Consider the following 16,951-nt stretch of genomic DNA (forward strand, 5'->3'; position numbering starts at 1 on the left):
TGTGTGTGTGTGTGTGTGTGTGTGTGTGTGTGTGTGTGTGTGTGTGTCTGTCTGTCTGTCTGTCTGTCTATCTGCCTGTATATTTGTTTCTGTGTCTGACTGTTCTCCATGAAGTTTTCTCCTTTTATCCTAAATAATTCTCTGACTAGCTCATATCCTACAGAACACAGGTCCAGTCTTCTACCTATCAATCCAGTAATTTATTCCAATTCTTAAGAGAAGCAAGCATACATTTTTTATTAACATTGCAAGAGTTCAGAGATCTGTCTGCCTTTGTTAAGCACAGATGATAAACTAGTTGGGTGGGACCCTGCCCTGAAATTACCATTTCTACCACACCTAAGCCTAACCTCGCTCTGTCCTAGGCTCACCCTGAACTTGGGAATCTGCCTGCCTTTGTATCTTTCTGACAAGCTGGCTCATAGTGTAGCTGTCTTTGTTCCTTTAGATTCATGAAGTCCCTCATAATTCATATTGCATCCTTACATTTTGCATAGCTGAAAAATTATACATATAAATATACAACATATACATGCACATATTGAACTCATGTATTTAGATTAGATCTCTTTCCCATAGCAATAAGGCCTGTCATGAAGGTCCCAGGGTTTACCATTTTGCTGAGACATTAGCCACACCTTCAGCTCCTGGACTGATGTTGTCTGTGATTATTATGGAGTCATTAACATTAATAGAGAGAATATTCCTCAGAGGAATGTGAAATATGTATATTATTATACAAAAAAAGCCTTATGCCTACAGCAACCATAGACACTCACAAAGGCTCACACCAGGACCCTGTTCCAGGGGCAGGAACTATGTCATTCTGTCCCCACCACGGCCACGCAGGGCTCTACATAAGCCAAGTAGGAGCTACAGAGATGATTAGCAGGTAAGAACACCGACTGCTCCTCTAGAGGACAAAGCATTTACATGGGTCACAATGGTCAATAACTCTAGTTCCAGAGCATCGACACCAGCCATCCTCTGCCTTCACAGGACTGTACACATGTGGTACACAGACATACACAAAGACCAAATTATTCATATGCACAGAATAAAAAAATGCTTTTCTTTTACATTTTTATAAAGAATCCAAGCACTTTGAATCCTGGAAAATAGGATGAAAATACCTTGAAAACTTCTCAGAAATGACCAGGACACCACCCATGCCATCAAAGGCTTAAAGGTAAGACAAAAATAAGTCTGTTTTTAGGACTTTTCATTGAGAAGGGCCTCCAAGGCATCATGCTTGACAAGGACTGTCAATAATCTTAGTTCTTTTCAAATTAGCTAACTGGGACACACACCAGATGCCAGATACGAAACAAAGATGTAATGTTCAGCCAATCCAAGTATTGCTTTGGTCTAAGCCCTGTATTTTATTCCTGAATACCTCCTCTCTCGATTAGGAATGTTTACTCTGTGTATCTTGGAAGCAGACCATCTTGTTTTTACACTTTGTAGAAGCCAACAGCTGAGCCTTGAGTCTCAGAGAAAACTTTGAACTTAAGACTTTTCGGCAATAGCAGGGCAGGAAAGATTGAAGGAACTCTCAGAGACAGCCCAAATGCATTTATTTAGCTCTGTAAGAAGGACACAAGCCTTTGGGTGCTAGGTCAGAATGAAACACTTTGCAACTAAAATGTCCCTCCAAGGAGCCACATGTTTTATCCCTAGCTGAATGTAGTACTGGAAGGTAGAAGACCCTTTCACAGACACACAAAGTAGATGCTGTTTATACATGCTCTTGTTGACTAAAATGTCTTCTGTAGCATGTAAGTGTATTTTCAATCCACATTTGACTGAATTACAGACACAGATCCATCAATAAAGAAGGTCAAATGTAAACACACATGCATGCAAACCCACACACACATCACTTCTACTCTTTAAAATAACAGACACATTGCATCTGAATTGCTTCCAACATTCCTATTTGTAAGGTTAAAATTTACAAGCTATAAAAGCCAAATTTAAATGTCTCAAAAGAAAGTAACAAACCAAGTAACATACATATTTACACATCTTTTTATAGGTTTCAAAGATTTCACTTACACAGTATTTGTCAAGTGTCTCACAGCTAGCCATGAAGTAGTGAAAGGCACGATTACTCTATTTATATAGGTGGAAATCACACTATCACAGAGGAAAGAAGAAAAAACTCTCAGATCATATAAAACTTATAGTAAATGCATCACACTGCACAGCCGCATCAGATAAAAGCAGCAACCTTACTGTTAAAAAACAAATAAGAGCCTAAGAGATGGCTCCCAAGCCACCAAGCTTGACAACCCAAGTTCAATCCCATGAATACATAGAATGAAAGCAAAGAACCAAATTGCAAAATTTCGCCTCTGACCTCCACACAAATGCCATAGCGCACAGACAAACAGGCAGACAGTCAGCCATGCACACATACACACTAAATCTATACAATTAAAATAAGTAAAAATTAAACTAAACACTAGGACAACTCATTAACAGTGTCCAAGTTTTCCCTAACATCTTGCTAGAAAAGAAAACCATACATGAAGCTGTACTGGTGACCAGTAAACCTCAAACTGCTCACCTCTAAGATCTTCTCTCTCTTCTACTTCCAATTTTAAATAGGAGATAAGGGAAACTTTAAAGATAGCCTGGGAATGTGCTTAAGATACAGTATTGAAACAAAAATATGTTCAGGACTAAGATTCCAGGCAAGCCCAGCCCCATTACTCTCATAAACTGAGTAGATAATGCTCCTGGCACCAGAGGGACAACCTTGAAAACACAGGAGTGTCGATTCAGCTTTTACTGGGCAGCATGCCGTGAAGGACTGCAACTTTATCCAGAACTCCACAGACTGACATGCTATTATACCCTTCTAATAATATTCTAATAACACCCTTCTCAATAACCATCTTAATGCAGATGAGAAGCAGAAGGTGGCTTAATCATTCCTGTTCGCCCAGCAATAACAATGAGACTGACAATGTGAATTAATACATTGAACTGTCAAAGCAGATGCAAGCAAACCAAGAATTCACACCCAAGACAGGCAAGTGGAACAGAAGAAATCACAGACACTCACAGTTATGTCCTGACTAAAAAGTACCAACCAGTTCACCCTTTGTTGACATGGCAATGGAGTTCAGTAGTAGAGTGCTTGCCTTGCATACCTGAGGCCCTGAGTTCAATGGGAGTACACTAAATAAATAGATGGACAGGAGGTTGGGAGTTACACTCTGCTCCCCAGGCTGCAAATAAGGCCATGGACACATGAAGAAATCCACGCTATCCCGATTAACTCATGGTCTCCTGTGCAGGAGTGTTTCTGAGGTCAAGTTTGAAAAGAAAAGGTCAGGTTATTCCAATCTGCACTATAATGATCCCAACAGGAATGCTGGGTATAAAACAGCATGCTGAGCACAAAGTCACTGTGTGGATTTTCAGTATGAACTTAGCTCCCCTGAACTGGTAACCAGGGGGAGTCCCTCTACCAAAAATCAATTTTATTTTCAAAATATATTACTTTTGTAGAATATAAATTTTTCCAAGTAGACCATTCTTACTTCCTTGAAGAAAATTTCCTAGTGACCACACAAAAATAATGTTAGCATAGAAAATATTCAGGATATAAAGGCCTTCTCAGCTCCTTTTACATGTTTCCAATACATGTTAATTTCATCTCTGACCTATGGAACAGTTGAGAGCAAACCTGGGTACACCTCCACTGTGTGGCTGATAAGGGGAAGGCTGGATTGAGAAAGTGTTTACTGCAACAGCAGGCTCTCAACAATCAACTAGACGTGATCTGTTGGCAGTCGTACTTTGCACTCAACAGATCAGAAAAAAGAATACCAAGAAGTCACACAGGAAAACAAGGTCAAGGGTCTCAAACTGGAACATTAATAAATAACGCTCATTATTTAAAAAAAATATCAAAGACATTGCTCTATTTCCAAATGAATATTGACAAAGCAAGAAAAAGCATCAATGACTTAATGAAGAGTGAGAGACAAAATAAGTCGTTGACTAACATGACATAAATAAGACCTCAAGCAAAGTCAATTTTTGATTCCATCATCTCCTAGGGTCAGATAATCAAGACAGTTTTTAGTAGTTTGCATTATTTAATGTCTTTCAAGGATTTTTGACTAGTTTTGTTTTTTAATCTGTTAAAGAGCCTATTACAAAAAAATTGTGATAACACACACACTTTTAATACCAGATACAAACAAACATATGAATTTGTGTGGGTTAAAATTCAGTGTGAATTACACAGAGAGTTATAAATCAGCCAGGGTTACATAGGAAGCCCCTGTCTCAAATGGGGAAGAAAACAAAAAGCCTATTACCAAACAGTTACACCAACACTGGTCTTATTTCTCTTTAGAAACTACACTACACCTCTGGCTTTAAAATCTCCACCCAGATTACTGCGCTGATTTCATAGCTGGTGGTTTTCCAACCTTTTACAAAGTAACTGGATGCTTGATAAATTGTTTTTTATCCCTAGGAATCCCAATTCTTGGTTAAATATTTACTAAAGACCTAAAGATAATGACCTCAATGTAGACAGGCTTATGAGATTTTAATCACAAACTTGTTAGATAGGACAGTTCAAGTAAATACTAAACTAGCATTTCATATTCTGAAGAGAGACTTATACATCTAAAAGAGAACAAAAACACATTATTCCTTCCCCAAAGTGCAAAGAATGTATGTACTTTGACTCAACAAAGAGGCTATCTAGCAAACTGGTCAGGCAGTCCTGAAAGAACCTGCTTAGGAAAGGATCATTTTAAAAGATTAATGAACAACTTTTCCTTCTTAGGGAACGTTCCTAAGTATTGAATACCAAAGAATTCATATTCCCAGTGTGCAAGCATACATTTTAAAATACCACCACACCAGCATGGGCGCTATGCTCACATCAGCATGGGGGCTAGCTATGCTGTCCTTAATTTTTGTCTGGAGCTCACATTTTATAATGAACTCTGGTGGATGCAGGCAGTGAGGAACACTATTTTATATGTGAAGTAACAGCTAACATCCAAAGTACAAAATATTTTTTTTAAATTATACATAATGCATGTATCTCTGTACAATTAGGTACACATCAATACAAGTGCCTGAGAAGGCAGCAGAAGGCTCTGGATTCCTCAGAGCTGGAAGTACAAGTGGTTGTGAGCAGCCAGATGTAGATGCTGGAATCTAAGGTTGAGTCCTCTGCAAGAGCTGTAAGTGTTCTTATCTGCTGAACCATGCTCTCTAGTACTAAAATACAATTTCTAAAAGTCTATTTAAATGTCTGTTGTTAGACTAAATTACAGAATACATAGAAATATTAAACATTAAAGTGAACTTTAGTGAGCATAAATCTTTTCACAAATTGTAAAACTACAAAGATTACAATTATAAAGAATAGTGTAAGACTCTGGGTAAGACAGGTAATAGAAGCTACATTGGTGTGATCAAGGGAAGGAAAAGTGTCAGGGTAAGAAAAAGAAAGGGGGTTAAAAACAACAGACTCTGTTCCAAAAAGAAAAGGAGCTTCAGAAATCACCACAATGAATGAGGATGGAGAAAGGTGTATGGACTGAAAAGAAGCCACCTAAATAGAGCTCCAGTTGTAAGGTTCCCAGGTCGGGGAAGCTGAAGCATCATCCAAAAGGAAGGCACGCATCCCCAGTGAAAAGTGCTGTATGATCCAGCCCACAAGGCAAACCCATAGCAAAGCCAGTCTTGGTGAAACAATGACCACCTAAGAGAAACAAGTCAAAAGTGAACAGGCATACCTTTAGCTAAGTGGCATGTGGCCATGTTGTGGATAGCCCTGACATTGCTTGTACTTTGATGCTACTTCCGCTCTCCTAGGAGGAGCTGCAGAACTCAGGTGACTTCTTGTGAACCTCCCCACCTTAATTTATAAAATAAAGGTGAGAGCCAGTGATTGGGCAGGAGAAGGGAAGGTGGAGCTGAAAGTTTGGGCGAGAAGGACAAAATTAGAAAGGACAACAGAGGAGGAGGTAGAAGGAAAGTGGAGCAGAAGCACCTGGCCTGAAGAAACCGCAACTTTTAAGGGATCTCATACATGAGGAAGATGGTAGTGTAGTGGTAAATCTGCCCAGTCTTGGTGTGCAGCTTGTATTCATATCAATTGAGTTGTGTTTTCTTTGCCCGGGCTTATTTGAGTTGGAGATTTACCGCAATATGGCCAGGTGCCATCTTGGAGGGAACCAATTGTTTAAAATTGAGTATCCTGGTGTAATTCTAATCAAGCAAGTGTATGACAAAAACTTCAAGTCTCTGAAGAAAGAAATTGAAGAAGTTATCAAAACATGGAACAATCTCCCATCCTCATAGATCAGCAGGATTAACACAGTAAAAATGGCCAGGTTACCAAAAGCAATCTACAAATTCAATGCAATTCTCATCAAACTCTCAACACAATTTTTTATAGACCTTGAAAGAGCAATTCACAACTTCATATGGAAAAACAAAAAACCCATTATATTAAAACAATCCTGTACAATAAAAGAACTTCTAGAGGTATTGCCATCCCTAATTTCAAGCTGTACTACAGATTCAAAGTAATTAAAACAAAAAAACAAACAAACAAAAAAACATGGCATTGGCATAAAAACAGACAGACTGATCAACAGAATTGAATTTAAGACCCATAAATAAACCCACACACCTACAGATACTTGATTTTTGACAAAGAAGCCAAAACCATACAATGGAAAAAAAGAAAGCATCTTCAACAAATGGTGCTGGTCTAACAGGATGTCTACATGTAGAAGAATGTAAATAGATCTATATTTATCACCCTGCACAAAACTCAAGTCCAAGTGGATCAAAGATCCCAACATAAAACCAGATACACTAAATGCAGAAGAACAGAAAGTGGGAAATACATTGGTATACATTGAATACATTGGTATAGGAGACAACTTCCTGAACAGAACAAGCACTAGGCTGACAATAAATGGGACCTCATGAAACTGAAAAGCTTCTGCAAGGCAAAGAGACACCATCAATAGGACAAAGGCAGCCTACAGAAAGGGGTAAAGCTCTTCACCAATGCTACATTTGACAGAGGGCTACTATCCAAACTATATAAAGAACTCAAGAAATTAAACACCAACAAATCAACTAACCCAATTAAAAATAGAGGTACAGAGCTAAACAGAGAATTCTCAACAGAGGAATCTCTAATGGCTAAAAAGCACTTAAAGAAATGTTCAACGTCCTTAGTTATCAGAAAAATGCAAATCAAAACCATCTTATACCAATCAGAATGGCTAAGATCAATAAGTCAAGTGACAGCACATGCTGGTAAGAATGCAAACTTGTATAATCACTTTGGCAATCAATCTGGAAGTTTCTCAGAAAATTGGTAATAGTTCTACCTCAACACCCAGCTTAGCTATACCACTCCTGGAATCCATCATACCATTATGTTCATAACAGTGTTATCCATAGCAGCCAGCAACTGGGAACAATCTAGATATCCCTCAACAGAAAAATGGATATAGAAAATATGGTACATTTGCACAATGAAGTATTACTCAGCTATTTTTTTAAAAAAGGACATCATGAAGTTCACAGGCAAATTGATGGAACTAGAAAATATCATTCTGAGTATGGTAGCCATACCCAGAAAGACACGCATGGTATGTACTCTCTTAAGTAGATATTAGCCATAAAGTACAGAATAACCATGCTACAATCCACAGATCCAAAACAGCTACGTAACAAGGAGGGCCCAAGGAAGGATATTTGAATCTCGCTCAGAGATTCAAGAAGGGGAAATAAAGTAGACATCTGAAGTAGATGGAAGGAGGGAACTGGATGAGAGAGGGTGAAGAGAGGAAATGGGTGAAGATCAAGTGTCGGGATGGGGAAGGGATGGGAGAGACAACAGAAATTAGTGAGGGCAGCAGCTCTAGGACTGGAGGAGATTCCTGGGAGTCTTTGGGGATGACCATAACTGTGACTCCTAGCAGCTGGGGGGCGAGGGAAGGGGGTGAGGGGATATGAAACCTGAAGAGGCCACCTCCTATAGCCAAACAGGACTTCCAGTGGAGGGAGGGGACAACAAGCCACCCACAAAACCTACAAGAAATCCAGGAATAAAGATGGAGCAGAGATTGAGGGAATGGCCAACCAATGACTGACCCAACTTGAGACCCATCATCCCATGTGTGAGAGCCAACCCCTGACACTATTAATGATATTTTTATGCTTACAGACAGGAACCTAGCATAACTGTCTTCTGAGAGGCCTTATGCAGCAGCAGATGAAAACAGATGCAGAAACCCACAGCCAAACATTAGGCAGAGCTGGGGACTCTTATAGATGAGTATGATGGGGCTCACAGAAACTGAATCAAAGAGTATGCATGGGCTGGACATAGCCACCCCCCACCACATTTGCACAGATGTAGCCTGTCAACCTCTGATGCGGACTAACTGCTGTGGAATTGGAACAATCTAAAGGATTGCATAGTGAGTTTTGAAGGTGTGTGGACACCTGCCTGTACAGATTTCGATGTGATGGTTGCTTTCCTGATACCCTACACAATTCAGAACAATCTCATCTAGAACACTGGCCATGCCAGGTTACAACTGAAGTCTCAGCAGGCTGGAAGAACCTGCTCAGCCACAGACTGCAAAAGTGAGTGGCCAGCAGAAGGCCCTGAGAGATAAAAGGAGGAGTATCATCAGTAGCTAGCATGCACATCTCCAAACAGGCTCACACCAACAGAAGTCTTATTAATAGTTACAACCTTTCAAGTTCATCTGACACAATCCTGTCCCTTACTACACTCAGCAGTCCTCAACCGAGATGACAGACCTAGATGGAGTGCTCTCCAATATACATGCCATCTTTTCTTGGTCCCATGTGTACCTTATTTTTCCCTAATCTCTTGCTCTTTTCCTTTTCTTCACAATTTTCTTCTCTTCTTGCTCACTAAATCTTGATTTCCTTCAATCCTCCCTTCCCTGAATTTACCTGATCACTTACTACTTCCACATTTACCCCAAATACTTTTTAAATGCAAAACTCACCATTTTCTTTTTATGATAATTGGTGAGATATACACTAGTGAGCTCTAATTGATTTTGAGTATATCTTTATATCTTGTACAATTTGGTGTTACTGGTACTACAAAAGCTTGTCTTCTCCCCTCTCAGTAGCACTGGGGATTGAGCCCACGGGAGTAGTATGTCCATTAAGAAGATCCCCAAATGAAACAGGAAGAGATGCCTAAATCAACAAAACTACAAATAACACAAGAGAACAAGCCTGAGAACAGAGACATCAGTATTCCTGCTCAAGGTCACAATTTCTCAACTGCTGCATTCAAAGATACTAAGGAAAGTAAAAGGCCAGATGAAGTTCTCCAATGTTTGCTAGTAAAAATGCAAAGTAACCTCAAAGAGAAAACAAGGCCACAGAATGAAGAAATTGATTGAGCACCTAGAAAGGAAAGCAATTGACAGAGAAGAGAAAGACAGAAAAGTGGTTGGGAAAATCAGCAGTATGGGAGGAAAGGCAGCAAAATAGAACGGGAAATTGAAATTTTTAAAGGATGTATAAATTGAAGGAATGAAAAATTCAATGTATCATTAAAACGATGGGTAGCATCACCAATAAACTCAACAAAGCATCTATAGGCTACCACTGATAACAACAATGACCACAGTGAACAAGAAGAACTCTGAGATAAAATTAACACACCTCACCTCAAAATCCAAAAAGGAAAGAGACTAAACTAATAGCATACAGAATGTACCACAGGGCATTCCCAAATCTAGGTTAACAATACATAACAAAACACAACCAGAACCGTAAGTACACACAAGAGAAGAACCCCTCCACAATATATTATAATCATATGGCAAAAGCACAAAGAAACACAATTAGAGCTGTCAGGGAAGAACACCATCTCACCCACAAATGCATGTTCATCAGAATAACATCAACTCCCCCCATTAGCAACCCTAAAAACCAGGAAAGGATAGATCAATGCATTTCAAGCCCTGAAAGTAAATAACCACCAACAAAGCTATTATTCTAAATAAGGAAATGGAGATAAATTTCATGAAAGCAGGAAGGAATTCACTATTATGTGGGCTGCAGAGAAGACTACATTTCTGTAGATTTAGTCTAAATTCTTTTTATCAATGGTATAGTTTAACTTTGCAATTTCTTTGTTCCATTTTTAGCTTCAATAATAAATCCAGAGAATAATGGATGGAAATATGGAGATACATACACACACACACACACACACACACACACACACACATCTTATACTATAAACCAGCAAACCCACAATACCAGCATGAGACAGAAACAAACAAATCATTCAACCAATCACAAATGCAACCAACCAAAGTATAAGGGTCAGTAAAATTCTTTCAATAATAACTATAAATATAAATCTCTTCAACTCGCCAATAAAAAGATATAGACCAGTTAGCAGGGTTAAAAACTATATAATGTCAGGTAATCTGTTGTCTCTGAAAAGCATTCCCCACTTGGAAACCTGTTGTCTGAGGGTCAAGATGAGAATCAATAATCAACCTGTGACAAGAATGGTAACCAAAACCAAGCTGGAGTAGCTATTCTGACATAGGATAAACTAGTCTTCAAGCCATCATTAATCAGAAGAGACAAAGGCCACTACATATTGATAAAGTAAACAATTCATCAAGACATAAAATTGTAAAGACATATGTATTAATGTTGGGTGCTGGGATTCCCATTTTTATTATAATAATAGTTATAAATATTAATGAATAAATAAATAATAATAAATAAAATAATAAAAATTATCATCATCATTATTAAAGGTCCCCAAGGTCAAGTGGATCCTGATACAAGAGTACTAATCAACTTGAATAACCCATTCTTCTCTAGATATATTATTGTAGCTAAAAATGAATAAAGAAATTGCAAAGTTAAACTATGCCATTGATCAAAAGAACTTAGTATGTATATTCAAAAATATAGTCTTCTCTGCAGCCCATGGTTACAACTAGGAAATGAGAAAATCAAGTAACCAGCATTTGCAGCAACATAACCCTACTCCTAATACATTAGAAACTCAACCCATTTCTGTGAATGTTGACAAAAATTTAAAATGAGTAAAAAAAAATTTAAAGAAGAAAAAAAAACAATAAAATACAGTTCTCTGGAGGCAAGTTGTTTCAATAAAATGCATGCTTAATTTAGTGAAAGGAAAAAAATTAAGGAGTCACTATCACTATCACTTAGACTAAGTGCATATATTTGAAGTTATCCATACAAATAGATGCAGACCATATTTCATTTACAGCTATGCTGAACCTCATCTCTTCAGTTTGGTCTCTCTTTTGAAACTCATTCTTCCTAAGATAAAATCATCCATGCCAATATATTTACATAGGGAATAATAGTTCTTATTAACAGCCATTCTGGGGGACTTGTGGGTAATGCTAGAGGTTTAAATGACTTCAGGATTGCCGAGTGAAAGGATTTAACATGATCAAGTTCTCATGGCGGGGGGTGGGGGGAACTTTGTGTGATTAGAATTGTATGAATTGATTTGCTATAACTTTCTGAAACATATCATTGTCTTTATTAAGCAGGGAACTGTATTAATCACTGAATCATAATTGGCATTTTATATTCCCTTTATATTTGAATTATAAACTCTTTATCAGAATAAAAAATGAGGTGTCTACATTTCAACACTGTTTTAAAGGGAAGGCAAATTCTAAGATGAAAGGAAGTATGAAGGCAAATACAGAGAACAAGAGATCCCTGTGAGGAAAGCAAAGACCCTATTAGATTAACTCATATTTCAAATGAGAGAGAAAGAACATAAGGCCCATTTTACAGATTCCAGAATACACTCCTCATCAAGTCTTCCAGGCAAGCCACCAGCCCTTCATATCTCCACTTCTATCACTGAAGACAACAGTTTCTGCATGGTTTATACTCCTATAGACATCAGCAGGTCCCCTTGCTATCCCCACATCCTCCATCCTCCTATCTTGTTTATTCTTCCAGTGAGAAGAATGCCTCTAAAACTGCCCTTTCATTTTCTCTGGCAAATATGCCAAAGACCACCCTTCTCCTGTACTACTCTGAAGTCTATCTATTCATAACTGAACTAATTCAGAACTTCCCAATAGTACTAGTTCTGAATAAAAGCAGCCTGCTCTAACAGGAGATGGAGGCAGCATAAAGCCATATTTCAATAGCAAAGCCACCACATTAGGGGCTTACTATGTCAGCTGCTCTTCCTACACACTGCCATCCCACCCACTCTAAGTCCAAACAGCAGCACTAAAACATGGGAAATTATCTTCTAGCAAGATAGAAACAGATTTTTCCTTCGCTCACACTGCTAGAGACGCACAGGTGGGATTCCATATGAGTTCTAACTCAACCATGAGGTGAATGAAGCAACTACATCAACTCCTAACTGTTCTTCCAACTCTAATTGCTGAGAGATGCCGGCTTCCTCATCCTTATGCAGCATGTGTTCCTGTAAACTCCATAATCCTATCCTTTTTTCTTACTACCCTAAAATCTTTGGAAGCAAGATTAATTTCTCTAATTCTCTGTTTTCTTATGCATGAAGTGAGGATAATCTTCAGATAGAGTCACAGCTCTGGAGGATAAATGTGTGAAGAAACAAACACAGAATGTTCAGTACGAATTATAGTTCCCAACTACATCCAAACCTTTTGATTTATACAATGTGCAGGCTCTTTGTTTTACAAATCTCTTGGATTTCTCCCTCAGGTCACACTATTATCCCCTCTATTGATACACTCCATAATCTACAACATGAATTAATGTCCAATCTTATTTCCAACATCAAAATGAAATTCCACTAACACTAGCTGGCAGTAAACTTTATTCCTAAGTGCTCTGGAGTACATGCTCAAGACATATTATGAGCTAGGGATACAGCTCAGTTGGTAGACTGCCTTCCTTGTATGCATAAGCCTCTGCGTTGGATAAGAGAACTGTATAAGCCATGCATGATGGTGCATTTGTAGTCCCAGGACTGAGAGATCACCAATGAATTATTATCTTACCTCATTCACACACACACACACACACACACACACACACACACACAGGTGCACGCGCACATATCAAGGCCAAAGTCAAATTCCACTGCTTAGTCTTGTACCTGAAATGGGCTAAAATTTTCTAATCTCTACTTCAATTAAAATAAAATATAAGTCAGTTCTCACTAATTTCATTTCACAGACACTGAGAAACAGCAACATAAATTAGGAAATTTGTCCTCAAGAAGTATTTAATCTAGTTGAAAACACAATAGTAGAACAAGTCCTTTCTTGATCCCCACCAGTCCTATCTTGCTAGAGGAGGAGAATCCCTGCTCCAGTTGCTTCTCTAAATTCCCCAAACACAGAATAGAATCAATAAGTTGTCTATGCTGTAGCTATAATACCAGGCATTCCACAAATATGTGTCGAATGAATGAATGAATGAATGAATGAATGATGCTGTAGATCTCAGGAGAAATTACATGATATAAACACTGCAACTAGTTCCTAATCCTTTAGGTTAAGAGCAGTTTTGACACAAATTGCCTGGATTTGTTTTGCTTTACTTTGTTTTGCCAGAGTTGGGAGGTGGAAGAAGTAGGTAAGGAGTCAGAACACAGGAGCTTGCACATGCTAGGCAAAGATTCTACCACTAAGCTAAGTCCCCCAGCCTAGGAAGAGTCTCTTGTACAGCTGTTCAAGAGTCCAATGTATTTATAAGTGTTTACAGAAATCTAGGGCAGAGTTCAACAGCAGGACTCTTGTCTTGAAAGTACAAGACAACAGGTTAGAATTCCAACAACACCAAAATAATAACATAGCAATAAATATGAAACAAAGGCTGGCCAACATTCATATAGAAAAGCCAGTTAACAGCAGTCTTTAGGGGATGTGTGTATATAGACACAGATAAAAGTCTACATTGGCCTATACGCTAGACTCTTCCTAATAAAGCTGGTATTCCCCAGTACCCACACTACTTTAGAGTTTATCAGAAACACACTCTTTAGCCCCCACTAAGACCTACTGACTCAGAAATCCCATTCTAACATGATTCCTGGGGTTTCCTTAAAATATGTTAAAGTGGGGAAGCGCCAGTGTACATCGTGAAGAGGGAACTTGGCTTCTGCAACCTCTGAGCGAGTCACTGTCTTTTCCTGTGTTCTGTCTATAATTACTAATTAGACTTCCCCATTAAGTTACAAACATAATCATACTGTCAAAGATGTCGTCAGTCCAAATTACTACTTCAGTGAGAAATAAGAATGGACCATCCACTGAATAGTGAATGAACTTTTAGGAAACATACAAAATACGTTGTCTACCTTCTTAGCATACAGACTTCAACAGATGAGAAAATGACAATGAACTTTAGTAGCCAAATAACCCATCTTTAATGCCAGGAAGTGGTTAATGAAGAAAACAGTGGCACTCTTTAGGAGAAAATATCTTTATCAGTTCTTGATGTTACAGGTAGGTTTCTAGATACTCAGCATAAGCTTCCCTATGTGTAAACCTGTATATGAAAATGACCTCAGCAACATGTCCAAAAACACCTTCGATGACTGAAATCACTGCACAGAATCTCAAACCAAGAGTCTACTCTGGGAACTTTCAAAAGAACAAACTGTCAAGTGACATCCCTGTCATCTCAAACAAGGACAAAAGCTGTGACTAAGCGAGCTTGGGATGCAGCATACCCTTTTTCATATGAGAACGGGTCCAGAGGGTGGTAAAGGGGGCTGAGGAGAGACTATGGGCATGCACTGACTAAATACAAAGCTCCAACACCTCTCCATCACAGAGTCCCCGGATCCAGGTTCTCAACCAAGTGTAAGGCACTCGACCCTACAAGTCCGGAGCACGTCTTCATCCTAGCAACAGGCGTCCGGTGACAGTTCGCCATCGGGGTCCCCTCCCCCTCCTTCCGCCTAGGACTCCCCCCAGGCCTCTCACCACCCTTAAAGCTGACCTAGGAGCAATGCACCCGGGAGGCCCTGCACCCGCGGCAGCCCTGCTCACCAGGTACAGGGGTGCGTAGATCCTGAGGGACTCCTCCAGGGCGCCCCAAGTGATCTGCAGGAAGGAGACCCGGCAGGAGGGGTGCCAAGTGTGGCCGATCTCGTAGCAGTTATGAGGGATGGACTTGCTGAGGGCCGCCATGACGAGCGGCGGTGGCAGCAGCGCGTGGTCAGGGAAACGTGGGGCTCGGTGGGGGCAGCGGACACGCAACGGCGGGACAGGCGCCGCGCGGGCCTCGGCGTGCGGGGTGCGAAAAGGTCACGGGAGCGGGTTACTCAAGGCCGGAGTCCTCAGAGGTTGGCCGGTCGGAGTATGGCAGCGCGAGGGGGCGGGGCGCGCACGACAGAGGCGGGGAGGGGAGGCGCATGCGCGCTCCCGCAGGTAGGCGGACCCCGGACGGGCAAAGGAAGTGAGTACCTTCACCCTCTGAATGCGAGCGCGACTCAGGGAAACACAACTGGGACCTCGGTGATGGATACCGCCTGGGTCGAGCTATATAGCTCAGCCTTCATCCTGTCAAAGCCAGGCCAAAAAGAGCAGAGGATAGTGAAACAAAAGGAATCTATGTCTTTGGTAGGAGATGGAGGCGCTTGCTCCACTGTTGTGCCAGTTCTCCCATGGATTCACCTAAGACTACCTACGGTTGCAACAGAACCTTCAACATTCTTGCTACTTGCTCAACCTCCTAAGCTCTGTTGTGCCTGTGAAGCCTTGAAAATACTAATTTAGATGTGTTTAAATGCATGTCATATGGAAAGAGACAGTAAAGAGACCTGGCCAGCCCCTAATGGCTGAGGAGTCCTATCAACAGAGTCCTAGACAAGTGCTCATCACCCAAGCAACACACAAAGCAGAGGCAGCTGTGGTGCAATAGAACTCCTGCCTGGCTAGAGAGCTTGACCTAAGATTGATTGTCATGACAAACCACTTGCCATATAGCTCTTGTATATAATAACCTGCTTTCTTTGGACTTGTAAATTCTGTACTTTTTAAAGCAGAAATGCTTTACTTTTAGATCAATTTCTGTATTTATCCAGTTCCTTATACAATATTTACTAAACTAATATGATTTTCCAGGCCCTGTTTGAAGACTTGGACAAACAGAAGTGAAAAAGATGTGTTTCTGCTGTCAAGAAACTAGTGTTCTAGATGTTAGAAAACAAACAGATAAGACAGGTGTGAACTATCTGAAAGATATACCATATACTTTGTATATATTATATACTCTGCTAGCTATCACCTTTGATTGCTGTGCTGATTATAAAATGACCACTTCACTAACATGACATCCACACACTAGCCAAAAGGGCCAGAGAAAGGGAAGGGAAGGAAACTTCTCAGACTGTACCTGGAAGTACACATCTGTAATCCTAGTACTTGGGAGGCTAAGCAGAAGAGTCTGGAGTTCAAGGCCAGCTTGAGCTACACATTGAATTTGAGACCAGCCTAGAATTATATCAAAAGACCTTAGCTTTTTCAAAAAGGAAAAGAGAAAGGAAGCTTTAGGTAAGCCTGTGCAAATCTGTCAGCTACATGTTTGTTACAAATTTGTGTAACATGATGTCAGTTTGGGAAAATGGCAGCTAAAGGCTTATGGTTGTATCACTGCACAAAAGGCAGAACAGATACTAGAGAAACTAACAGCATCAGCTATAGTTCCCTCTGGCTACTCAAACATCTGGACACATCATTCTTCCCACAGATGAAGGTACTTCCTAAGAGAGACAACTGAAAGTTCCCAATTGTAGCACATCCTGTTCAAAGTTCAAGATCTCCCTGAAGATCTGCTGTTTAACTTGTCCCCCTACTCCACACTCAGCATGCCCAATATAGATTACAAAAATGGGAACAAAATA

General features: G+C 39.9%; 1 protein-coding gene across 1 annotated transcript in view; it reads right to left on the reverse strand.

Moving 5' to 3' along the window:
- Tmem135 (transmembrane protein 135) overlaps window positions 1-15,436 on the reverse strand; it is a 175,955-nt gene extending 160,519 nt beyond the window's left edge. The window contains exon 1 of the mRNA XM_028774670.1: window positions 15,096-15,436. Within this exon, the coding sequence (XP_028630503.1) occupies window positions 15,096-15,236 (141 nt within the window). The 5' untranslated portion in view covers window positions 15,237-15,436. The remainder of the gene's footprint in view (window positions 1-15,095) is intronic.
- Between the last annotated feature and the right edge of the window lie 1,515 nt (window positions 15,437-16,951).

The sequence above is a fragment of the Grammomys surdaster genome, unplaced genomic scaffold (assembly GCF_004785775.1).
Source record: "Grammomys surdaster isolate TR1022 unplaced genomic scaffold, NIH_TR_1.0 242, whole genome shotgun sequence".
Lineage (NCBI taxonomy): Eukaryota > Metazoa > Chordata > Mammalia > Rodentia > Muridae > Grammomys > Grammomys surdaster.